Here is a 26168-nt window from a genome sequence, read left to right as displayed (position 1 = left end):
TATCAAGTGTTTTCACAGGTGTATTCATCATTAATAAGTGTTAATATGTCGGAGCTCCTCTCGTCTGCTGCCTACTCCATCAAGCCTACCAGAGGTCTCCTCGAACCAACAGACTTTTATTTTTATTTTAACTCTTTACATGCATGATGTAAGCATAAGCTTTTAATAAACTTCTTTTTCCACAAATTGAAACTAAAACTAAAATGTATGAAAGATCAAATAAAATATTTTTCTTTTTTTCAAGTGAAAATAGTATTATGTGTAAAACCAAATCAAAGTTCTATTCTGTCAATACAGAGTGCAAATAGTACAAACAGAGCCTGACCAAGTATGTCTCTGATAACCTATCAGTCACTCTACTGCAGAGTTGTTTTTGAAAACCATCTTAGATTTAGTCTTAGTTGTAGTCTTTTGAACTAAAATGCTTATTAGTTTTAGTCAAATTTTAGTAACTTCTATATGTAATAGTTTTAGTTTTAGTCCACTCTTGGATTTCTGGCCACGGGAACTTTTCAGAAGGACATTGGAGACAGATCGGGTGTGTCCCAGTCCTCTGTGAGTCGTGCACTCCCCTTGGTCATCAAAGCTCTCATCAGTTTATCACCCAGGTTCATCAAATCCCCATACATCGCTGTCGAACAAATACAAATTAAGAGGGACTTCCATGCCATGGCTGAACTGCCAAACTTAATTGGAGCAATAGAATGCACACACGCATCAAATCTGATTCATATTGTTTACCTAAAATTCACTATTTTCTCCAGGCTATGCCAGGCTATGCTTTAGCCCCCTGGCTATTGACACCCTTAGTCAGCCTTATAATGAGACAGTAACGCTCATACAAGGAGGGTCATACGAGCACCTGTGGCGTTGTGGAGCGCACTATTGGTGTGCTGGAGGCCAGGTGGATGTATCTAGATACAGCGGGGGTCAAACTGCTCTATAACCCAGAGAAGGGATGCCAGATTATTCTGGCACGCAGCTTTTTGCATAATATTGCCATGAACGGTCTCCCACAACCTGAACCAGCCCAGGCAGACAACATGCCAGAAGACCCCCCTCATGTACCGCCCCATCAAAGTGCCATTATGATGAGGGTACAACTGCTTGCACAGCTTCAGGGCAGGCTATTGTGCTGTAATTAGAGAGAGAATCTTCTTTATTGACATTATACATGAGTACAATGAAATTAGCCCGCCAGCTTGCAAACACATGTGCCAACTTTGAAGAGTTACAAAGAGTGAGGAGAGAGGGGAGAAAGGGGATGAAAACAAGGGAGAGGGGATAGGAAAAAAACACAGCGTCCAGACTATGCTCCTTAAAGGAGAACAACGTGGAGCCAGGAAAAAAACCTCAGCAACATCAAGAACAGCAAACTTCAGCTCACCATCCAACATAGAACTCAAAACATAAGCTAACATTTGCTCGCTAAAAACGCAAAACAACTTGAAGGCGTGGGATGGGGGTAGCCCGGAGAGTTGCTATGTCTGGCTCTCAGCCAGTGTTTCAGTTCACAGGATGTCATCGTGATACCACAGCAGGTTGCCATGAAGAAGTCCTTGATTGGGTACCAGTCAGAGTCAACAATCACCAGGTGTCCGTGGAGAAAGGGAGGGGTGAAAGTATTTCAGAGCGTCACACAGCAGCGATCTCAGGGAGAGTTGTTTCAGCAGCGGCCTTGGGGGCTTGGGGGCTTTTGAGCTTAAGGCCTTTGACCGCTGTCTCCGACTTCCGAATTTTGCGATACACCAGGGCAATGCCTAATCCAATCAACAGATACCCGTTATCATGGTTCCAAATATGTATAGATCCTCAATGTCCTCAATGGAAAGAACGGCCAGGCACATGATCCCTCCACTGCTCCCAGGAGTCCCTCATGTAGCCAGCGGCGAACGTTCCATCAGGACAAGTGGGTTCCCCTGGGCCCGAGCTTTTCGTAGAAAAGATTCTGACAATTGTGTTGAGAGACCAGTTGACCAATTCCATGATTTTAGTTTTGAGAGCAATGCGAAGAGAGGTACAAAAACTTTGAGAAAGGACAGGACAAGACAAAGAAGAGAAGCAGGGAAGATAAGGGAGAGGGAAGATACAGGAGAGCAGAGAAATGCGACCGCCTTTGTTGAGAGCCGGGTTGAAAATAGTTAGACATATTCTCCAGACATTTTAAAATCTGCTCTTGATTTTTCAGTACTGCATCGGATATCACTTGTGTGCTGGAGCATTAGATGGCCCCGGCTGTGGCGCTGCGTCTAATTGGTCTTCCCCTTCATAAAATGATTGAACATGATTGTTTGACTATTCCTTTCACATTTACAACATTTGAACAAAGGGAAAATGAGTAGAATCAGAGGAGGGTAAATCTTATTTCAATCTTTTTTTCAAAGGTAGGTTTGCCTTTGACCTCCTCCAGTTGCAGTCATCGAACGCCTGGCCCCAGTGAGATGTTTATTTTTAAGCCATTTTCATGTCAAACCACTTTTTCTTTGTTTCTGTGACAGTACGCACCACAGGTGACACGGAATTAACAACACTCGTTATTTTGTCCTATTCCTTCACTTTAGCAGGCCCCGTAATTTCACTGCTGATACTGCTAAAAATGACAGCTTTTCGTTTCTGGATCTCTGAAAGCAGAACTTCAATCTCAGAGCCCGTAAAGTTGTTCTTTTTGCGCCTTGGTGCCATTCTCATGAATTAACGCTTCCTGGCACAGGAGAGAGGAAGCCTTGCCTTATATGGTATTATTTAGGGTGTGGAGTATGCAAATTTACTATCCTCGCGCATGTACACTTTAAATACGCACAGGTGTTTACGCATGTCGTTTACACACTTTTCCAAAGTTAAGAGGATTTGTTGAATCTGACCTCTGTTCATACGAGACCGTCATGTGAAAAAAGTGAGAGAAATTTAGAATAAGAATACGAAAATGTTCTTGCATGAGGCCCATTGTTCCCACTGAAGTACGGGTCAGTAAAAGAATGCCAGCAGCATACAGAAACTGAGACTGTCCAAAATCTCTGAAAAAAGTAAGATGTTAAGTCCAGATAAACATGTTTAAAATGTTTGAAGAGATGTTAGTGATTTTAATAAAACTTTTAAAGAAAGTGGGAACAGATGTTTAGATATTTAAGACCTGAACATGTTGAATGTTTAAAAAGATAAAAATATATTAAATGTCTAAAATTATAAGATGGTAAGCATAGATGGAGAGCAAAGATAAAGTTTTTTTTTAAAGATTTCAACAGACAGATTAATAAAAGATTTCTGTTATTTGTTTTATCATGAGAGATGTTTGCTCATCTATTGTTTAAATCTGTTGTCATGCTTGAGTGAAAGGGGGCACAGTCTCAGACTTTGAAAACCCATGCCTTATAGGAAAGGGTTTTTTTTTTCAGATTACAACAGATCCTTACTGGATCTATTGATTTATTACATTTATTCATTCAAAGTATTTTGCTATGTGTTTTCTGTCCTGATGCCTTGACATTTGACAAGTGCTGTGAATTTTAACAGGGAAATGTTGCATTATATCTCTTCAGTATTCTGACTAAGGTATACATACAAACACAGCGTATAAGGGCCTTGATGGGGCTGGGGCCTATTCCAGTTACCATTAGGCAAACGACAGGATACACCCTTGATAGGTCACCAGTCCATCACAAACACAGAGACAAACAAGACAAAGCACCATGGACACTCCTAGGGACAATTTAGAATTGCCTGTTAACCAAACATGCATAATTTAAGACCAGGAGGCCAGGACCTTTATAGAATCCATGCATGCACATGCAAATCATGAAAACTCCCCACAGAAGGTCCCAAGACAAGAGTCAAGTCAAGAACCTTCGGGCTATGAGGTGAAAGTGATAACAATCACACTATGTGCAGCCCTTGACCATGGCATGTCAGAGACGTTTCATTAATACTTAAAGTAAATCGACTAAACTTTTTTGGTTAGTCTTCCTATTCCTCTCTTCCTCTATTTAGCAGTATATTCAGTCACTGTTATTTAATCTCTCAGTTCAATGATTGCACAAAATAATAACCAGACGTTATCTTTTTAAAGTCAGACTTTATCTAAGTCATATAAAGTCAGACTTTATCTAAGTCAGACTTTATCTTTTTATGCTTTCCTCCTGCAATTCCAACCTGGTTCAGGGGTCTCAGAATGTGATGACGATGAAGCAGATGATGCCCCGTCTTCAGTGATGGTTCCCTGAGACAGAGATATTCCTCTGCCTGGAGGAAGCTTCATGCCGAGCTGCTCTGCCATCTCCACATGATCACCGGGATGTATATAGTCAAACACACTGCTGCCAGTCAGCTCCACCTGTAGAAATAATGACAAAAATTATGTTATTCATCCACTCAGCCTTGGTACTTCTTTCCATTTCCCCAACCTTTACATGTACTTACTCGTTCCTATCTTTACCCATTTCTCATCCTCTTTTTCTACGTTATGTTCTCTAAATAATGGAGATGACTTTTTTTTTTGCTGAAATTGTTTTGAAAGCAAAATATAGAAGTGGATGTAATAGCCTCTTTTTGAGTATTTCGTACAACACAAGCACTTAAAGACAGTCTGCACTTTTCATATACTCTTACAGAGTGCATATGCAGAAACCAGTAAAATTTATTTAAAAAAAAAAACTCAAAACCAAAGCTGCAAGCAGCGATTAAGTCCCTCGCACGGAGGCAGCGCTTCAGCGAGTGATGCAACTAAGGGACCCGGCGACCACACCATCGATGCTTTCAGGCCCCGGTTTGTCAGACATGGCGGATGAAGGATGCAAAGATTCCATCATTCCAATCAGCAAGGGAGAATGTGAACATGATTCAATACTGACATGCAAACAATCAGGTTGGCACTGTCAGCAATCATGCAAAATATGACTTGTGTAAAACAGTGCACTTCTTAGTAACATCAAATTTCTGCATCATGATAAAGTACTGTCATTTAAAAGGAAGAATCCTAAAGAAATAAATAGTAAATGATATTATGCAGACTGACGCATATTGAAAAGAAAAAGAAACTTACTAACCAAAGTTTTAAATGGATGTTTTGGAGTGGCTTTGTGGTTTATATAATAGTTAAAATCATGTGAGAATCAGTGCCTCCAAATCCGAGACTATGGGTCTCAGCGGTGGAAGAGGGTGGAATGCTCTCTCCGGGTCGGGAATGAGATCCTTCCCCAAGTGGAGGAGTTCAAGTATCTCGGGGTCTTGTTCACGAGTGAGGGACGAATGGAACGTGAGATTGACGGGTGGATCGGTGCAGCGTCTGCAGTGTTGCGGGCTCTGCACCGACCCGTCGTTGTGAAGAAGGAGCTGAGCCAGAAGGCGAAGCTCTCTATTTACTGGTCAATCTACGTTCCCATCCTCACCTATGGTCACGGGTTGTGGGTAGTGACCGAAAGTGGCCGAAATGGGTTTCCTCCGCAGGGTGTCTGGGCTCTCCCTTAGAGATAGGGTGAGAAGCTCAGTCATCCGGGAGGGGCTAGGAGTAGATCCGCTGCTCCTCCGCATTGAGAGGAGTCAGATGAGGTGGTTCGGGCATCTGGTTAGGATGCCCCCTGGACGCCTCCTTGGTGAGGTGTTATCGGGCACGTCCCACTGGGAGGAGACCCCGGGGAAGACCCAGGACACATTGGAGTAACTATGTATCTCGGCTGGCCTGGGAACGCCTCGGGGTCCCCCCAGAAGAGCTGAAGGAAGTGGCCGGGGACAGGGACGTCTGGGTTTCTCTATTAAAGCTGCTGCCCCCGCGACCCGACCCTCGGATAAGCGGCAGATGATGGATGGATGGATGGAAGTGAATTCCTCTTTCGACAGGGCAGGGCTTTGGCGATTAAACAATTTGACATGTGGTTGCGTTAACTATGGGACTTTGATCATCAGTTATGGCTAGTAGTGATATTGACTGGATGGGTTGACATACAAATTATGAAATCCAGCTGATTACATTTCAACCACAAGATACAAGATATTGTTTATCAAAAATATATGTACCATTTTACCACAAATATATTTTTCAAAAAATGACCTGATAACAAAAAACACTTGAACACACGTAGCCTACAAAGGAGGCCAGGACCGTAGCTGGCTAGCAGAAAAAGTAAAGTTCTCTATTTCATTGCTCATCAGAGGTATTAGGAAGGAAGCAATAAAAACTTCCACAACAAATCTTAGAATGTGGCTTCAGGAGGCTTATTTGCACATCTTGAGTTGGGAACAAGTTTCATTTATGAATCAAATGTCTTCCAGATCAGTGACCTGAATGTTCGGGGCTGAATTTGGAAAATGTTTAAGAGGGCATTGGAGAGGTGCTTTATGACACCACCACTATATTTTCATATTTTTGTGCTCAGTGGGGGTCTGTCTTCAAATAAGTAAAGTCTGGTGTCAACTGGATATACATCGATACAGAGCACCCAAATATTTGGACTTTACCAGCTTTAGAAGAGATAAAAGTCACATCACTTCACTTCTCAGACTCCTTCTTTCTCTGAGATTATTTAAATGCTTCTACATACATCAGACACCACCTCAAAATAACATTTGTCCTTTGGAGATAATTTGAAGGTGCTATCCCCACCAGACCTTTCTCCTATTTGCCATAATTTGTCTGGAGGACACCTCCTGTTCTTTATCTCTGGAAAGAGATATCAGGTTGATTTTAAGCTGGATTACTGAAACTGTGTATGTGTCTTTTATCTTTGTACATGTCCTTTACACTTTCCATTCTTGTTAAGAGCTGAATCTTGATACCCCTTTCAAGATTGTACTAAATATAATGAGAAAAGAAAATCATTAATTAGAAAAATTAGCAATTTTTCCATGGAGCTACATTGTCACCCAGTGGTCAGTGGTACAGAGCAGGTAAGTCTAAAATAATTTCTTAATCATACATCTTTCATGAATTAACGCCAATGTTAGCTCATGTTTCCCTTTTGTTATGTGAGCTCCATTGTGTTAACACAGGATGAGATAACATTGTTTAGTTCTTTATTCATGTGTGTAACCTTACAGACACCCATCTGGATTTAGTATTCAAAGGTTTTCAAGATTCCCATCAGTAACCCATGTTATTTATTTGATTCCTTTATATTTTATTTGTTTATTTCATATTTTTATATTATACTGTTATTTTACACCTTGATTTGGAGTTTACCTATAAACGTAACTGTTCATACCTTGAAGTAATCATGATGTCTATTGTTTGTTTTATATCATAACCATTGTTGATCATATTTTGTTTTCAGAACATCACGAACAAACGTGTTCAGGCACAAGCATGGAGAAATTGAGTTTTCACTGTTTTATCTAAATTCCCAACATTAGAATTAAAACAACTACATGAGGTAATTGTTTCAATAAAAAAGAATTACCTATTGTTAATAAAAATTAAAATAACAGTTTCCTAATTTAACCCTATTACTCATAGGGTAATGTTGGGCCAATGTTGATTTATATTAATCAACATTGAATTTGTATCACCTCTGTTATTTGGAAACATAGTAAGAATTTAATTGATCTAAAATTGTTCTTCTTCATAATCAGATGACCTTAACAGTGAGGCACTAAGGCTTAATAAAACAACAACCCAAGAGGTTAGTTGTTCCCGTTTGTTTTTACCTGAATGTTTTATTCCCCTTTCCCATAGAACAGAATAGAAAAATACTATCAAATTAGTCAAGTAGCTAAAAAAATTTTAAATTGATTGAAATGGAAAATTATGAAGTTATTCTATTAGAAAAGCTTCAAGAATAAAACTTTGTGTGATGGGGGGAGGCTTTCTCTTACCTTGTATTTCTCATAACATTGTGTTGCTAGTGAGACTGTTTTTGTCTATCTGAACTCAATGTCTCATAACATTACTGTCTGGACTCATTTTCCCATAACATTGAATGGCTGGTAATGTTAGTTTCCCATAACACTGTGTGGCCAGTAAAGATAAATAATATAAATAGCAATAGCATCAATTTGTGAGTCAAGATAACTCTGAGCCAACTTCCTGAAAGGTTTTGTCTCTTTCTTGCAAGAAATAAATGTTTTGTGTTAATCGTATCCAGCGACTCTGAGAATTTTTCTGACACTGGCACTCTCAATGATAGTATGATAAAACATTCACATCATGTCACAACAGACATTGAAGGACCTGAGCCGAGGAAGAAGAGATGGCTCTGGCAACTCCTGTACACTGCTTCTATGTTGGCAGACCACTCCAGTTTATTATCCAGCACCACCCACAGATATTTGAAGGTCTGAACAGTCTCTATCTCCCCACCATCAATGCAGACTGACTGGTATGGCGTTTTAGATCTCCTGAAGTCCACCACCAGCTCTTTGGTCTTGGTTGCGTTATGGAGCAAACAGTCCTTTTTGGTACAAAGACTCTACAAGGTCTGTGTACTCCTTGTCCTGTCCACCGCTCACACATGCCTCAAGAGGCGTATCATCAGAATACTTCTGTATGTGGCAGGACTCTAAGTTGTACCTGAAGTTTGATGTGTACAGGGTGAAAAAAAAGGAGCCAAAACAGTACCCTGCGGAGCCCCAATATTGAATTCCAGTGTTCTAGAAACACATCTCTACATCCTGACATACTGTGGTCTGGCAGCCAGATAGACTATAATCCACAATGTCAGGGAGGGGCCACATCCATACCTAGAACCTTGTCTTTCAGTATGTAGTATCTCTCTGCTTGATTCAATATGTAAAGAACCGCATCTTCCACTCCTATGTCTTTCTGGTAGGCAAACTGGAGGGGGTCAAGATCCTCAGCAACCTACAATCTCATGCGACGAACAAGTGTCTCCAAGGTCTTCATGATATGAGATGTCAAAAATGATTGGTCTGTAGTCATTCAGCTGAGTATGAGACAAGAAGTTTTCCACAGCACCGGGACTTTTTCCATCTGAAGGTTCATATTGAAAAGCCTCTGAAGAGGGACTGCTAGTTTACAAGCACAGTCCCTCAGAAGGCTTGGGCAGACACCATCTGGGCCTACAGCCCTCCCTGACGGAAGTCGCCAGAGCTCAGCTCCAACCTCCTATAGTTAGAGACAGAGATTGTAGTGGAGGGATGGCAAAAGGAGTGATGTTGCTATCAATCATAGAGATGGGGGTGCAGCTGAACAGAGGTGGGTTTGTGGTGGAAGTTGCTGCAGAGGTGGAGGTGCAGCTGGACTGAGGAGGCCAGGCATTGGGATCAGCCACAGATGTGAAGGTTCAGTTGGCTCAGGAGGCCTGGTGGAGGAAGCTGCTGCAGAGGTGGATGTGCAGCTGGGCTCAGGAGGCCTGGCGGTGAAATCTGCTGCAGAGGTGAAGGTGTGGCTGGGTTCAGGAGGCCTGACGGTGGAAGCTGCCACAGAGGTAAATGTGCAGCTGGGCTCAGGAGGCCTAGTGGTGGAAGCTGCCGCAGAAGTGGAAGTGTGGTTGGGTTCAGGAGGCCTGGCGGTGGAAGCTGCCGTAGAGCCGTACAGCTGGACAGCAGAAGTCTGTTGGTGAGAGTTGCTGCAGGGGTGGAGGTGCAGTCAGGTGGAGGAGGAGGCTTGGCAAATTGCCATTGAGGTGGAAGTACAGCTGAACAGTGGAAGCAGTATAGAGGAAGCAGCTGAAATATACCTAGGTGTTCAAAACGCAAAGATCAGTCCATCATTATCTGGAATCACAGTCCAATTTATCTTGTTTGGGGGGGTACTAAATCAGAAGCAAATCAGTGATGAGCTACTGTCAGCAGCCTCCACCTCCACAGTTCTTTTCGTTCTGAGTATCACCTGCTACTACTGTTATGTCGCATTTATTAAGGTTTACATAAACTAGCTTCAGAGCTGAGTTTTATTCAGGACTGTCACAGTACCAGGCACCTTGCACATTGTTGTCTGCACATGGTCCACTGACTATGCTGACACACAAATACCAGGTTCTCAATCGATACCGTAGCTATCAGTAGAATTCCTCACCAATGTTTTTCCTTTTATGACAGATCCTCTTACCTAGGTTGTTTCCATTTGAAAATATTTAGGCTTAGCAACCTATAGCTATGAATTATCTTAAGTAGAGGTTATCTTAACCGGCTCAGCCGCGTCCAAGGAGCTGATTTGGCTGACATTTTTTCAGCTGGGTCAAGCTTAGCAACCATGCTGGGACCTACGCTGGGACCTACTGAATGTCCAGATGAAATGGAGAACTGTAGTGAACTCAAGTGTGGATTAATGTGGAACTTAATCTTTGAGAGGCCCATTAACATTCTTGTGTCTAGGTTGTTCACTCAAACCCCCCAGTTTAAAACAGATGTTGGGTCTTCTGACAGCCTGCCACATGAGAACAGCACTATGGCACCTCATCAGTAACAATACCAAGAACACAGAACGTTCAGATTAAGTCTGTTTTACAAAGTCATAAGGCTTTAGCTTTATTTCTATTTAAGATTGAGAACGTGAACATACAGTAGACACTAATTTAATTAATTAAGCAAATTGATTTTGTACTTGTTTTTCTTTTCAGTCCTCTTAAATATGACATTATGTAGATATGGTTTGAGTCAGTATTATTTGCTGTTTTTGTATTTTTTCATGTATTTTCAAATTTTCGTAAGAATGGTTGTTAAATATCAAAATTACTTTGTACTGCATAAACTCCTAGAATTCTTTTTATTTTATTTTTACTGAGCAATGTAGAAAGGTACAAGTTAGTGTTACAAACATAAATAATAAGATATATATTCATATATACTCATATCTATAAATGTATATAGATAAATGAAAGTAAACAAACTAAAATAATTAAATGCATATATAGGAATTATTATTAAAATAATAATAAAAATAAATAAAAACAAATATACAATTTTCCCATCCATATGGATTTTGGCAATGGCCAGCCAACCCGTATTGTCTGCCCTTTCATATGATATTTCAGTTTTCGTTTACACAGTACCATTACTCCTTGACATTTAGTAGGTGCAGAAGAAGTTGCAATGGAGTGATAAAACTTATTGGCTAATCGGCCCGCATCTTTGGATAATAAATGTGATTCCTGAATCATAGCAAAATCTGTTTTTCTTACGGAGGAAATATAGTACAGTGGTTCTTTCATGTGGAATGTTAGGAGCCCTGGCATTGACTGAAATGAGATTGAGAGCTGTCATATGCTGAAAAATGTTGTAAAACGAAAAATGAAGTTGCCTCCACAGCAGTAAGAGAGAAGTCTGGATCCACAAAAGAAAAACACCCCAAAACAAGAAAATACAAAAAACATGAAAAACACCAAAAAGAACAAAGGAAGGTGAAGAAGAAAAATACTTTCAAGCCTTGATGGTACATCCACAACCGGACAACTAACTCAAGGAACTATGAGTTTCTGGCCACCCAAGTAAGGCAGCAACACCACCAATTATCAAATATAAAAAATGGCAGCAGTGCAAACATTTTTTTTCTCGTCTTCAACAATAAAACATCTGCCTTGTAACAATTATGTGACACCGTTAGCAGTCTATGACATCTTTGGTCAATCTTCCCACCCCACATACACACCCCGTAGATTCACATAATTTGTAGCCTAGGCACCGATATGAATGCACACCTGTTAATAATGCACGTATGGCCTGTAGATTATAGGAAAAAGTGTATGCCTATAAAAACAACGGTGATGGCAATAACAAACATAAGGATAAATTGGTAGACCTATACTATGAGGTCCGTTGCAGGTGATGGCGCGTGACATGGATGAAAAAACAAAACATTTCCCATCTTCAATGTTATGAAACGAAAATGTTCATCTAAATGTGTATCAGGCTGAAGACATGAAGATAAACATAAATCCCGTTGTCTTACCCAGGTCACTTTGGGGGGGGGGGGGGTCAATTAAAGTCTCTGTCATTTACAGGTTTTTTATGCATTTCAGAGCCTTCTTAGGGTCATCAAAACGACACTTTATTCAGTTTGCTGTTGTGAATGAAAGCACAGCAGGATAGCCGATGCCAAACGGGATTTTAGCTGAATGAAACAGACATTTACACTCCAGGAAGGCGTGTCGTCGCTCCTGCGTGGCCTTGGAGAAATCTTGATAGAAGCTTATTTTGTGATTCTGCCAATGGATGTCTCTGATTTCTCTCGCCAGTTGTCTCACCCGCTCCTTCTGTTGAAACCTCAACAACGAAACGATAAAAGGCCTTAGGGGTCTCAGGCCTGAGCTGCTGCGACTGGTGTGACTGCATGGTTTGTTTGTTTGTTTCTTTTCCTTTTCTTTATTTGTAGGGGCCCTCTGGGGTGGCCCTCTTTTCTCTGAAAAGCCTCCAGCTGATCCAAAATGCTGCAGCCAGAGTTCTGATGAGAACTAACAGGAAAGATCATGTTTCTCCAGTTTTAGCTTCTCTTCATTGGCTCCCTGTTAATTTCAGAATAGAATTTAAGATTCTTCTCCTCACATATAAAGCTCTTAATGACCGAGCTCCATCATATCTTAAAAATCTCATTGTAAGGTATTTTCCTAACAGAGCACTTCGCTCCCAAACTGCAGGTTTACTTGTTGTTCCCAGAGTTTCTAAAAGTAGAATGGGAAGCAGAGCCTTCAGTTATCAGGCCCCTCTCTTGTGGAATAAGCTGCCAGTAAATGTCCAAGTATTTGAAGGTCTGAACAGTCTCTATCTCCCCTCCATCAATGCAGGCTAACTTGTATGAAGTTTTAGATCTCCTGAAGTCCACCACCAGCTCTTTGGTTTTGGTAGTGTTCAGGAGCAAAACGTTATTTTTGGTCCAGCCATAGAAGGACTCCACAAGGTAAAACAGATCTAATGTCTTTTCTCCACGTGTTGGACAGTCCACATACAGTACAAAGCCAGTCAGGCAGGAGGATAAAGAGATGTGGTTGAAATCCCCTGTGATTGCAATGAATGCCTCAGGATGCTGAGTTTGTATTCCAGCAACGGCGTCATGGATGGCGTCATGGATGACGTCACACGCCGTTTTCGGTAATGCCCTCGGTGGAATGTAAACAGCGATGACGACTGTATATGGGAACTCTTTGGGCGTATGGAACGCACGGAAACCAACTGACAGCAGTTCAATGTCTGGACAACATATCTTCTCTTTAATGATCACATTGCGGGGGTTAACCCATCTTTGATTAAAAAACAGGATAATACCCGTGCCTTTCTGCTTACCGCTCGTACTCCGGTCATGATCCGCTCATATGGCTGTGAAGCCGGGTATATCCACACATGAGTCAGGTGTGTTGTCCTTTAGCCAGGACTCAGACCGACAGATCAAACTGCTCTCCTTATACAGCCATTGGTTCCACACAAGTGCCTCTAGCTCATCACACTTGTTTGGTAGCAAGTTAACGTTTCCCATAATCACAGAGGGCAGAAAAGGCTTGTACCTCCACCTCCTGTTGTCCCTCTTTGCCTTTCGTTTAGCTCCAGCTCTGCATCCACGGTACAGCTTTTTTAGCTCAGTCGGAATTGGATGTTTAATTCCGCGTCCAATCCTTGATAGTGACAACAGTTCTTCTCTTTTGTACACTGCTCTAGTACTGGCAGCAGTGCACATTGTCACTAAATAAATAAAAATAAAACGAAATGTTTGTTAAAAGCAGATCACTAAAAATCACTAAAAAGTTTAGATAAAAACTAAAAATTACATATAAGTACATAAACACCGAACAAAATTGAGAGCTACACAGACTTGTTGCCGATAAGGCCGGTGCATAGTAACCGAAATTGGAAGGTGAAGAGAAGAAAAGGCTTAGATGGAAAGAGCTGTGGAGTATGGAGGAAAGGGGTATTAGATTTTTGATAGGGACAACATATGATGTAATATCAACTCCCCAGAACTCTGGGTAAATGGAGACCCGCTATGTTCATTATGTTTAGGTACTGCAACTCTAATGCATATTTTGTCAGGTTAGTCTGTCACAAGGCCGGTATATGTGGGGACATAACCAAGTATTAAGAAACTTTGCTGCAGGTATTGAAAATAAACGATGGCAGGTGAATTTAGGAGGGTCTAAGGTGAAGAAAGTGGCAATTCAGTTTTTTCAAGAGGGATAGAAAGTTTATAAGACAATAAGGAGGCAAGGCAGCTTTGAGGGTGCTTGTGATTGGGAGATGCAGGTAGATTTAGGAGGAAAGCTTGTTGTTCCCCAGCCTCTACAAATCTAAGGCCTGATATAGTCTTGTGGTCTAGGAGTAGAATGAGAATGTCTATTTCATAGAGATGACTGTTCCTTGGGAGGAATTAGTAGCAGAAGCATATGAAAGGAAAAAGCTTAGGTATGTGGAGTTGGGGGCAGAAGCAGAGCAGCGATATGGAAAGTTAGGATATGTCCAGTGGAAGTAGGACGGAGAGGATTTGTTGCAAAATCTGTTGTCTCGTTGTTGAGGGAGTTGGGTGTAAGTGGACAGAGTGTGAAGAAAATAGTAAAGGAAGTGTCACATGAGGCAGTAAAGTCCAGTGGATTTGGATCAGAAGAAGCAATAGTAGCTGGGGCCCCAGTAGGGGGACAACTTAGGGTAAAAATACTCTTGGAAGAAGCAAGGAAGAAATCCAGGATATATTTAAGTGGAGGGTGTGGCCCATGTGAGCCTTTTGAAACCAGGCAGCTATTCTAGGTGAGTTGGCCTGTATGGCCTTGTTTTTGCTGGCATTTTTAGTGATTGTAGGAAAGTTTAGGTGAGTTTGTCTGCTGAATCTGCCAGTGTGTCTTCTCCTGCCTCCACCTCTGACACCCTCTTTACTTTCATTACCCCCTACCCGAACCAGGGTTTGAATCCTATTACTACTTATCTTTACTTCTTCTATTTCTACACCTACCCAAACTAGGGTTTGTGTCCCCACCCTGCTATGACTGGTGTGCAGTTTGTGAGAGGCTGGGGTAGATTGTGGATGGAAAAAAAAGGTGGTTGTTGTGGTGTGAGGAGCAGGGATGGCAAGCATTAGGGGAGTGACTCTGGGACACCAGTGATCACTGTCGTGCGCCCAACTAGACGAAACACCAATAAAAGGAGGTTCCCACCTGATGACCCCAATGACATGTTGGTCAGCACTGCTCACTGGTATAGGGATATAGGGAATTATTCACTAAGTCTGGTCCATTTTTTTTATTTAGCACAAGTTTCTTGTGTTTACCTTGAATGAAGCCCCTAAAAAGTTCTGGTGCAAATAATTACCTTCATAAAGTCACATAATTAGTAAAATGAAGTCCACCTGTGTGCAATCTAAGTGTCACATGATCTGTCAGTATAAACACACCTTTTCTGAAAGGCCCCAGAGGCTGCAACCCCACTAAGCAAGAGGCATCACACCATGAAGACCAAGGAGCTTTCCAAAGAAATTGTTGAGAAGTGCAAGTCAGGGCTGGGTTATAAAAAAATATCCAAATCTTTGATGATCCTCCGGAGCAAATCCATGATTTACAAATGGAAGGAACATGTTACCACAACAAACCTGCCAAGAGAGGGCTGCCCACCAAAACTCACAGACCGGGCAAGGAGGGCATTAATAAGAGAGGCAGCAAACAGATCAAAGGTAACCCTGAAGGAGTTCCAGAGTTCCACAGCAGAACTGTCCATAGGACCATAATCAGTTGTACACTCCATCAAGCTGGGCTTTATGGAAGAGTGGCCAGAAAAAATATATTACTTAATGTTAAAAATAAAAAGGTACGTTTTGAAAGGTGCCAAAAGGCATATGGGGGCGACTCCCCAAATGTATGGAGGAAGGTGCTCTGGTCAGATGAGACTAAAATTCTACTTTTTGGCAACCAAGGAAAATGCTATGTCAGGCACAAACCCAACACATCCCATCACCCCAAGAAGACCATCCCCACAGTGAAACATGGTGGTGGTAGCATTATATTGTGGGGATGTTTTGCAGCAGCAGGAACTGAGAATCTGGTCAGACTTGAGCCAAAGATGGATGGTGCTAAATACAGGGATATTCTTGAGCAAAACCTATGTCAGTCTGCCTGTGATTTGAGACTGGGACGGAGGTTCACCATCCAGTAGGACAATGACCCAAAGCATACTGATAAAGCAACACTCGAGTGGTTTAAGGGGAAACATTTAAATGTGTTGGAATGGCCTAATCAAAGTACAGACCTCCATCCAATTGAAAATCGGTGGTTAGACTTGAAGGTTGGTGTTCACAAGCGAAAACCATCCAACATGAAGGAACTGGAGCAGTTTTGCCCTGATGAATGGGCAAAAATCCCAGTGGCAAGATGTGGCAAGGTCATAGAGACTTATCCAAAGCGAGTTGCAGCTGCAATTGCTGCAAAAGGTGGCTCTACAAAGCACTGACGTTAGGGGGGTGAAGTTTTATGTTATTTTGTCCTATTTGTTGTTTGCTTAACAGTAAAAGAAACAATATATCTTCAAAGTTGTAGGCATGTTCAATGCCTACAACAGGCAATTAAATGGTGCAAACTCTCAAACAATCCCTTGTAATTCCAAGTTGTGAGGCAACAAAACATGAAAAATGCCAAGGGGGGGTGGGGTGAATACTTTTGCAGGCCACTGTACATACACACACACAAACATACAGAAATGAGCAAATCATTTTACATGACATCATTCTATATGTAATTTAAGGTGTATGACTTATTTCCATAAACTAATCTTATTATGTCTGAATTTGTGTCTCAAGTTTTTGGGGATCCCCTGGGATGGTGGCGATAACTTAGGTGTCATCCCTTTATCAATAAACCATTTTAATTTAATTTAGTTCCTTTATAAAGTCTCATAGAGAGCAGAGTGGTAATGGAGAGATGATGCAAACCACAATCACATACACATGTGACCATGACCCATTAGATCATTTTACAAATGGTGGTAACTGGATCTACACTGTTCTTCATTGCAATAACATTGTGACTTTTAATCAATTAAAACTACCAAAACTGTTTTACATTAAGTAAATGAAGCCAACTACCCAGATGGAACAATAAATAAGCGTTTCATATTGTTTTCAGTAACGCTGAAATGATGTAATTACAAGTGACAAATAAAAGTCAAATTGCCTATGAAAAAGATAATTACTTCTACAGTTGTTTTTTTCAAATTCTTTTAAATCAGTTGGAGAAATTCTCATTTCAAGGGCTGAACTATTCAATAAACTGAGATTATTTAAACTGTTCATATATAACCTTAAAATCCTAAATTCAAAGACATTACATCTTGAAACTGAAATAGTCAGAAATTGTTGATATGATAAGGAGGAAAAGGGACTGAAAGAAACTCAAGAGTTAACCTTACATGTGCTAAGCGATATTGATGTTTGCTGTTAATACCTTTGTGCAATATCAGCTGTATTTTTGTTGCAGTTAAGTAACAGTTTAAATAGATAAAGTCAGAAAAATGTATGTTCAAATGACCATCAAAAGCAAGCTTTAACATTGGCAAAGTGAAGAAGCTGACAAAACAGATGTCAGATTATTTCTAACAGTTTACCTTTTTGGAACATCAGCAATGTTAAAACACATTGCAACTTAAAATGTAGACTTTATTGAAGACTGAATTATTTAATTTTAGTCTGTGTACACAGCTGAATAAGCAGATAGCTAATAATGTAAGCCCACAATAATTCACCCGTCATATTTAGGCTTCAAAACATTAGTCAGTATGTTCCTGCATCAGTAGTTCCACAACAGAGAGCAATATGTCTACCTAGCAGACAAAGTGACTATTAAAGGTGATTGAACAAACACAGTTTGTGCCCGTTTTTGTATCTCAGCAAAACATGTTGAAGATCTTTCGCTTCCTGAGTTTTTTAAACAGCCCAAAACCTTAGCATTCAAAGTCATCATAAATCATCTCCTTCCAGATTTTTACATAGCTGTTTTAATATTAACATAATATAATATAAATATAGCTGCAAGCATCAATGGGGGGGCCTAGCAGCATAGCAGGCAAGCCTATGGCTGCTCAGAAAGGCGTCATGAGCCCATACACCAAGTTCGGCATAAATACATCAATGCATCACAGAGATATGGCCTCACTTCCTGTTTGGCACGTCGGCACCGAGTTTGATTGACTGCTACGGGCAAACGGAAGCTGAAATAAAAAATCCACATGGTAACTTTTGTGCGACTTTGTCTGAAGATTCTATGTGTCAAGTCCTGTGGAAATCAGACAATCTGTGTTACGTGAAATGCTTTTTGAAGGTTTTTGATAAAATTCTAAATGGCGGAAAATCCAATGTGGCACAAATGACGTCATAGGAAGCCATGACCTCGTCTTGATCTAGGGATTCCAACGGTGCCTCGTTTGTCAAGTTTGGACCAACGGGTCCAAAGATATGAGCAAAAATGCATTTTTCACTTTCATTTTATTCTTTTTTTTTATCTTTATGGGATATGTCTTTAAAAAAAGTAGGATTCTCATAAGATTCACAAGAGAGTCCATTGTTCTAGGCTCCAACCTATGTTTTTATGGCTGAAAAAGAAGTTTAAATCATTCAGTGCCCAATATTGATGGGTTTGTTAAGTTCACTGGCTTATTTTAGTTCCACTTAGATCATAAAAAAAAAAATGATGCTGCTCATTTTTGCTCATTTGAGAGGCAGATGTTTCATTCAATAACCTGTTACCAATACTCAAATAATTATTTGCACTTTTACCCAAACATTTTCATTGCAAACTTTCCAGACTTTTATATGAAAAAAAACGGGGTGTCACAAAAACACAAATGTCAGTGCTGGATCATCACTTGCCATTTATTTGGCGTCGAGCTTACTGTGAGCAGTCTCCAGATTTGACAACGTGATTGTGGTCAACAGGATCCTTGCAAGCTCACATTCTCTGAGCTATTAAGAAAAAATTCAGTTTGGTCCTGGTTTTGGAACAATGGAACAATTTTTGCAAGATTGCTGAAGAATGCATGAGATTTTATCCAACCGATCTGAATAGTTTTTTTTTACTCTGAGAAGGCTATGTCACTCTGTAGATGCCTTGGTTGTAGGGGACATCAAGTCCCTGTATGATATGAGAGAGAGCTTGGTTTGCATTGGCAGCATTATGTCAGATTAATTTCCAGAGCATATTGGACTCACCCAGACCTGTCCTCTGTGACTAACTATGAACAGAGTTAGTCACAAAGTGTAGCTCCACATGGTATGGGCAGAATTTCTACTGTGCAATCAAGGCACAGACAGGATTGCATCTTTGCTTCTTGCATATTATGTGGACCTGTTGGATTCATCAAGTATAGACCTCCAGCAGACAATGGGGCATTTTGCAGTTGAATGTGAAACAGCAAGGAGATGAAGGAGTCTTAAAAAAGTACCCAGTTGCAGTACAGACTCTGGAATGAGTTAGTTCTTCAAAAGGAGAATATTAGGTTTTGTTTGAGTCCTCTTCATGGGTGAGTGGGGGAAAGGGAATGGAACGAGAGATTGACAGCCAGATTAATGCCTGTCTTTCAGTGTGAAAGGAGAGTCAGAAGATGTAGTTAAGGATTTACCAGTTGATATTTTTTCCAAATGGAATAAATTGATTAAAGCCTATGGCTATGAGCTATAGCTAGTAACTGAATGAATGAGATTGAGAATACATGTGGTGAAGATAAACTTCCACTAAAGGGTGGCTGAGCTCACCCTTAGGGATGGAGTGAGGAGCTTGATCCCATAGGTGGGGTTGCTGGAGTGGCACTCCTCCTCATCAAAAGGAACCAGTTAATGTTGTTCAGGCAACTAATCAAAATTGCTTCATAATGCCTCCCATGGGAAGTGTTTTTGACACGTTCTAATGGGCCTTGTGGTAGATCCAGGACTCATTCAAGAATATTTATCAGTTGTCTGACTTGGGAACACCTCAGTGTCAAACTGTAAAAAAAACAACAACAAAAAAACAACTGGAGGTGACAGTGGAGACCATATTCACCCACTCACACACATATGCACCATTTCATAGTCTATATAGTCTTAAGGGGATTTCACATAAAACAAGTCTAAGCTGGGTGCAACTCAATGTCAGGCATGCTGTTCATGTGCTCTATATCAAAGTTAGGATAATTTCAGTTTGGGTGGAGCACTCAGTGATAACATGTTGAAACATGTATCAGAGGGAATCTGGCAGATCTCAACAAATGACCAACCTTAGATAAATTGCCATACATTGTTCAGGATTATGGCTGCCTAAAGCTGGTTCTCATTTTTGTGAATCTACATGTGACAACAACAGGCTGTCAAACGATTCCATCCATATTCTGATGTATACTTCAATGTGGTGCAGCTTCTGGATAAGCCTAAATTCCTGTTCAGGATAATATGAACGCACACCCTCTATTTTGTGTTAAAGGCAAAGTAGAGTTTAGTGCCACAATTTGGCATGTTGGCTGGAAAAGGTGGTAATATAAAAAAGTAATTTCAATTCCTGTACATAACTGTATACTTGTCAGCCACACAAAATTAGGCTCAGCTCAGAAAATATTTATAAAATATTTTATTGTGAGAAGTACAGTAATGCCCTGAAATAGAAGACATGAAAGCTGGAGCATGGAATTCCGATTAATCATATTCTTACGTAATTTTATATATCTTAATTGATATGGAGTCATTTTAAAACTCCATGCAGGTACACGCTTAAGGATACACAAACAAACACATACCTCATAAAATAACAAATCTTTTTGACTCAGTAGGGTTCTAATCAAATAAACTGATGTTGGCTTGCAGGGTTTAGTGGAGTAAGATTTCAAGTCTTATAGTACATGAAAAGAGTGAGGAAAATCAATAAACATGAGCTTAAGTGTAAAAAAAAAAAAAACTTGAAAGACAAACTAGAAAAAAATAAATATATCACAAAGTCATAAGATGGACAAAAAAATAAATAAAATAATGAAATACAAAAACTTGCACTTGTAGGGAAGGGATCAGACATAAGACTCGGGAATTACATGTTATCTGTGCAATTTTATGATTTTCCTGATTTGTTTTCTAAAAACCCCATGGTAAATACTACTTTATTTTTTATGTACAGTAAATAAAGAGTAATGCATTTTTTTTTGTGGATTTTTTTTTGTCACAAGAATCTATTTGTATAATTTACCCTTGTAGAAGAGATATGAAATAATCCACTAAATCTAGTAGGTAGTCTCTGTAAAACCCCAACACCTACCCCACCCAATATCCAATATACTTTCCCTGTCAACAGGTCAGAGGATGACAAATGAACAGTTCATTCTAGACTGTTTGCCAGTGTATGTGTCTGTGTGTTTGGGGGCATGTGTGTATGTGTGTGTGTCCAGGCTTTGTGTGTTTCAGACTTTTAATTGGGCAAAAAGAAAACATAGAGCAATCACATCACTGTGTTGAGACAGCGAAAGGGAGAGAGAGAGTGTATGATTATAAAAATGGATGAACTAGACATTGACAACCACCCACCCCATCCTTCCTTACTCCTCTATCCTCCAAGGAGTCAACTTGTCGAGCAATGAATGTATACATTTTAGATAATTTTCCCAGATCAGAGGCATTTGTTTTTGAACACCTGATCAAGTTAACACCACAAAGCTATTTCTAGCTTGCCTGGTATTCTGACATAGCCAGAGGAGGTGCTAATGAGTGAGGAGCTATATTCAGTTCGAGTGTACAGGACTTGGTCCTTCAACATGTGGAGGGGCTAAGGCTTGAATTCAGAGCTTCAGAGCTTCAGAGCTGTTGACGACCATCTACCATGTCATAAAGGGATCCAGTAAGAAAACTAAGCCTAAACTAAACTGACCCAACAAAACTAAGAAATATAACACTGAAAAAAATGTCTTTAATCTGTATCTACGCTGTACCTAACAGGATTTATGGGCATGAAATGGTTCCCATGTAAATTTGATGGATTGACACGTTCAAAAAATCCATGATAGTAACACATGATGATATAAAAAAACTTCCAAACAGAGAGAAAGACAAATTTTGTTTTTGTTATTGATTTCAGTAGAATCAATATCAATTCAACATCATGCATGCTTGCAGAAAAAGAAAAAGTACAAGACTAATATTTCTCCCAATGAAGCAGACAAATTATGTGTGGATGCATCGGTAGGCAATGTTGGGTTCAGTGTCTTGCCCAAGGAGGCTTCAACACGTGGCTTGGGGAAGCTGGAGTTGAAGCTCCGCTCTTCCTCCTGAGCTACAGCCACCCCAATCAGATCTGTATCTTCTATATCTTTTTTTTTAAATTTACTATCCATGAATATGTGCATGTTTTAGTCAACTACAGTGTTGATACTGTTTTCTGTGGAAAACAACACATGCTCAGACACAAAGCGGTGTTCCCTCAGGATCTCCACATTCTGTTGCTGTGACCTTGACAAGAACAAAACGAGCTTCTCTTTTTTTGTCTCTCTCTCTGTCTGTTTTAATTTCCATTAGTATTTTCCTAAAGCCAAAGGTGAATTAAGATCATACTTGGACTCTGGACTATCACAGTTGAGACAGTGTGAAAATGTAGCAGTTCATCTTCCAAGCCATTTCCTCCATGTATGCAAGTGAAGGAGTGTGCATGGAGGAGTTACTCATTCTTTTTTTATACTTTGCTGACTCGTATTTGTTTTTAACTTTGCTATGATGTATACATTCACTTGCATTAATTCAATTTCCATACTGCTATCTGGTAAGCGACAGGGTAACAGACAACCTTACATACTCACAGTTACTACTTGGGTCAACTTAGTTTCCACCCTATTTTCACATCAGGGTTCCATTACTCGTTGTCTCACCTGCTATTCATTTTAAATATACTCCATTATTCGCTTATTTCACTTAGACAGATGATCCTAGTCCTGTGCCTGTTCTTGAGGGGGTCCTAGAGAGGGACCCTCCTCCTCCTCCAGTTCAAGTTCCAGAGGGGGCCAAGGTGGGCTTGCCCCCGGCTGTTCCTGCTCCAGATGGGCCCAGGTGGTGTCGCCTCTGTTGATTCTTCATATACATCTCTCATATAGTTCTGCATTTGGGTCCACTCCTTCAACAACTCCTGTCAGAAAAGCCCCAGCTGAGATTCAAACACCACTGTGCAGCCCACATTTAGTGACATGAACTCATCCCACTAATTGGTGTGGACTACACACCTGAAATAAAGGGTTCACAAATCACAAAATGGGTTAGTTATGAAAGAGTATTTTCCTGGTCTGAGCTGATCTAGATGCTAAAAGAAAATCAGTTAAATGTTCCTTTTCTTTAATTTCAACAGGCTGAAAGTTACAGCTTCAGCTTCATCCTGAGCAGAATTTCTACGGGTTGAAGCAGGTGATTCCTCAGATTCATCTTAGGGACGTCTCTTTTGGTTCTGACGTATATAATAACACAATTATTATATACGTAATAAGGAGCTGACGGCTTTGCTTTGCGGTAAGACGTATTGCATCACTTCCTGTTGCTTTGTGTGTGCACTGTGACAGTTCTCGCTCTTCTTGAACTACTAATAATCACCTTATTTCTCCCTATAATTTACACATCTTGCATAGTTAACTCTATCCCACACTTGTTATATTCTAACGCTCACTCTTATAGATCTTTAGTTTTTATTTTTCACTTTTTAGCGGTGTATCTGGTTCTCTAGCTTAGCAAGGCTACCAGTTCTCTTCCTCTATCTCCTGCTTTCACCTGCTCCGTGTGTCAGATGTTTAGTTACTCCTCTGCCTCCTTTAGTGGTAATGGTACATGTAACAAATGTAGTCTTTTTGTAGTTTTGGAGGCAAGGTTATCTGAATTGGAAGCTCGGCTCTGCACTGTTGAAAACCACCCGATAGCGAGCCAGGCCCCTTTAGTCAGTGCGGAGCCACCTAGCGTAGCTAGCTCTGTTAGTCGTCCCCGAGCAGATCCCGAGCAGCCGGGACTTAAGAGTGGCTGGGTGACTGTCAGGAAGAGGAGTCATAGTCCTAAAGTCAAGCCCGTGGTTCACCATCAACCTGTCCACGTTACAAATAGATTTTCTCCACTCAGCGACACACCCGCTGAGGACAAAACCCTGGTAATTGGCAGCTCTATAGTCAGAAACGTGGCATTAGAGACACCAGTGACCATAGTCAAATGCATTCCAGGGGCCAGAGCGGGCGACATAGAATCCTATTTAAAACTGCTGGCTAAGGTTAAGCGTAAATACGGTAAAATAGTTATTCACGTCGGCGGTAATGACACCCGGTTACGCCAATCGGAGGTCACTAAAATTAATGTTGCATCGGTGTGTAATTTTGCCAAAACAATGTCGGACTCCGTTGTTTTCTCTGGACCCCTGCCAAATCTGACCAGTGATGACATGTTTAGCCGCATGTGCTCATTCAATCGCTGGTTGTCTAGATGGTGTCCAGCAAACAACGTGAGCTACATAGATAATTGGCAATCTTTCTGGAGAAAACCTGGTCTGATGAGGAGAGACGGCATCCATCCCACTTTGGAAGGAGCTCTTCTAATTTCTACAAATATGGACGAATTTATTAGTCATCCAAAAACATGACATCCCAGGGTTGAGACCAGGATGCAGAGTTGTAGTCTTTCACACTTCTCTGTGGCTTCCCACCTGATGCTGCCCCCCCCCCCTCAATCAAAAAACACAAAAGGAGCAAATCCTCTTGTGCAAAAAAAATTTAAAACAAAAACTTTAACTGAACAAAAACATCAAACTATTAAATGTGGTTTGCTGAATATTAGATATCTCCCTTTGAAGTCTCTGTTAGTGAATGATTTGATTTGTGATCATCATATTGATATATTTTGGTTTACAGAAACCTGGCTGCAGCAGGAGGATCATGTTAGCATTAATGAATCAACTCCCTCTGACTATTTAAATGTTCATGTTCCTAGAACCACAGGCAGAGGAGGAGGAGTGGCAGCTATCTTCAGATCAGGGTTACTAATCAGTCCTAGACCCAAGATTAGTTTTAGCTCTTTTGAATCTCTGATTCTCAGTTTTTCCCACCCAAAGTGGAAATCACAAAAACCTCTTGTGTTTGTTGTTGTGTATCGTCCACCTGGCCCTTATTCTGAGTTTCTATCTGAATTCTCAGAGTTTTTATCCCAGTTAGTGCTGAGTACAGATAAAGTCATTGTAGTGGGTGACTTTAATATTCATGTAGATGTTGAAAATGACAGCCTAAATATTAACTTTAATTCTATATTAGACTCTATTGGATTTTCTCAAAGTGTTCACAGACCTACTCACTGCCTTAATCATACCCTTGACCTTGTGCTGACTTATGGCATTGAGAGTGAACAGTTAACAGTGTTCCCTCATAACCCTGTCTTGTCTGACCATTTTTTAATAACTTTTGAATTTACATTACTTGACTACACGGTTTCTGAGAAGAATTCTACATATAGAAGGTGTCTGTCAGAGAATGCTGTAACCAGATTTAAAGAGTTGATTTCATCATCTTTTCTTCACTGCCATGTGCAAATATGACAGAGGACGGCTACCTAAATTTTACTCCAGTAGAACTTGACTCTCTTGTTGACAGCACTACAGCTTCAATGCGTACAACACTGGACAATGTTGCCCCTCTGAAAAGGAAGGTAATCAGTCAGAAGAGGTTGGCTCCTTGGTATAATTCACAGCTGCGTGCGTTAAAGCAGACTGCAAGAAAGCTGGAGAGACAGTGGCGTTCCTCTAATTTAGAAGAGTCTCAATTAGTCTGGAAAGATGGTTTTACAACGTATAAGAAAGCACTTCGTAAAGCTAGAACTGCTTATTATTCATTATTGATAGAAGAGAATAAGAATAATCCCAGGTTTCTTTTCAGCACTGTTGCCAGGCTGACAAAGAGTCCGAGCTCTGTTGAGCCATGTATTCCTTTAACTCTCAGCAGTGATGATTTCATGAGATTCTTCATCAATAAAATTGTTTCTATCAGAGAGAAGATTAATGGAATCCTTCCCATTATTATCACTGATGTATCATCAAGTAGAGCAGCTTTAGAAGTATCTTTCGAACCTCAATTGTATTTAGACAGCTTCTGTCCAGTTTATCTTTCTGAGCTAACAACAGCAATAGTCTCTTCTAAACCATCAACTTGTATGTTAGACCCAATCCCAACCAGACTGTTCAAGGAGGTTTTCCCCTTAATTGACACTTCCATATTGGATTTGATCAATCGGTCTTTGTTGATAGGATATGTACCTCAGACTTTTAAGGTTGCTGTAATTAAACGTTTACTTAAAAAACCTACTCTTGATTCAGAAGTGT

At 40.5% G+C, this 26168-nt stretch overlaps 1 protein-coding gene across 1 annotated transcript in view; it reads right to left on the bottom strand.

The window, feature by feature from the left end:
* npas3 (neuronal PAS domain protein 3) overlaps positions 1-26168 on the bottom strand; it is a 488496-nt gene that overhangs the window by 65748 nt on the left and 396580 nt on the right. Inside the window, exon 6 of the mRNA XM_072365469.1 lies at positions 4147-4327. Within this exon, the coding sequence (XP_072221570.1) occupies positions 4147-4327 (181 nt within the window). The remainder of the gene's footprint in view (positions 1-4146; positions 4328-26168) is intronic.

Source organism: Leuresthes tenuis, unplaced genomic scaffold (genome assembly GCF_036924035.1).
Source record: "Leuresthes tenuis unplaced genomic scaffold, fLeuTen1.0.hap1 SCAF_15, whole genome shotgun sequence".
Taxonomy (NCBI): domain Eukaryota; kingdom Metazoa; phylum Chordata; class Actinopteri; order Atheriniformes; family Atherinopsidae; genus Leuresthes; species Leuresthes tenuis.
The sequence above is the reverse complement of the archived record's forward strand: the minus strand, read 5'-3'. Positions and strand labels throughout refer to the sequence as shown.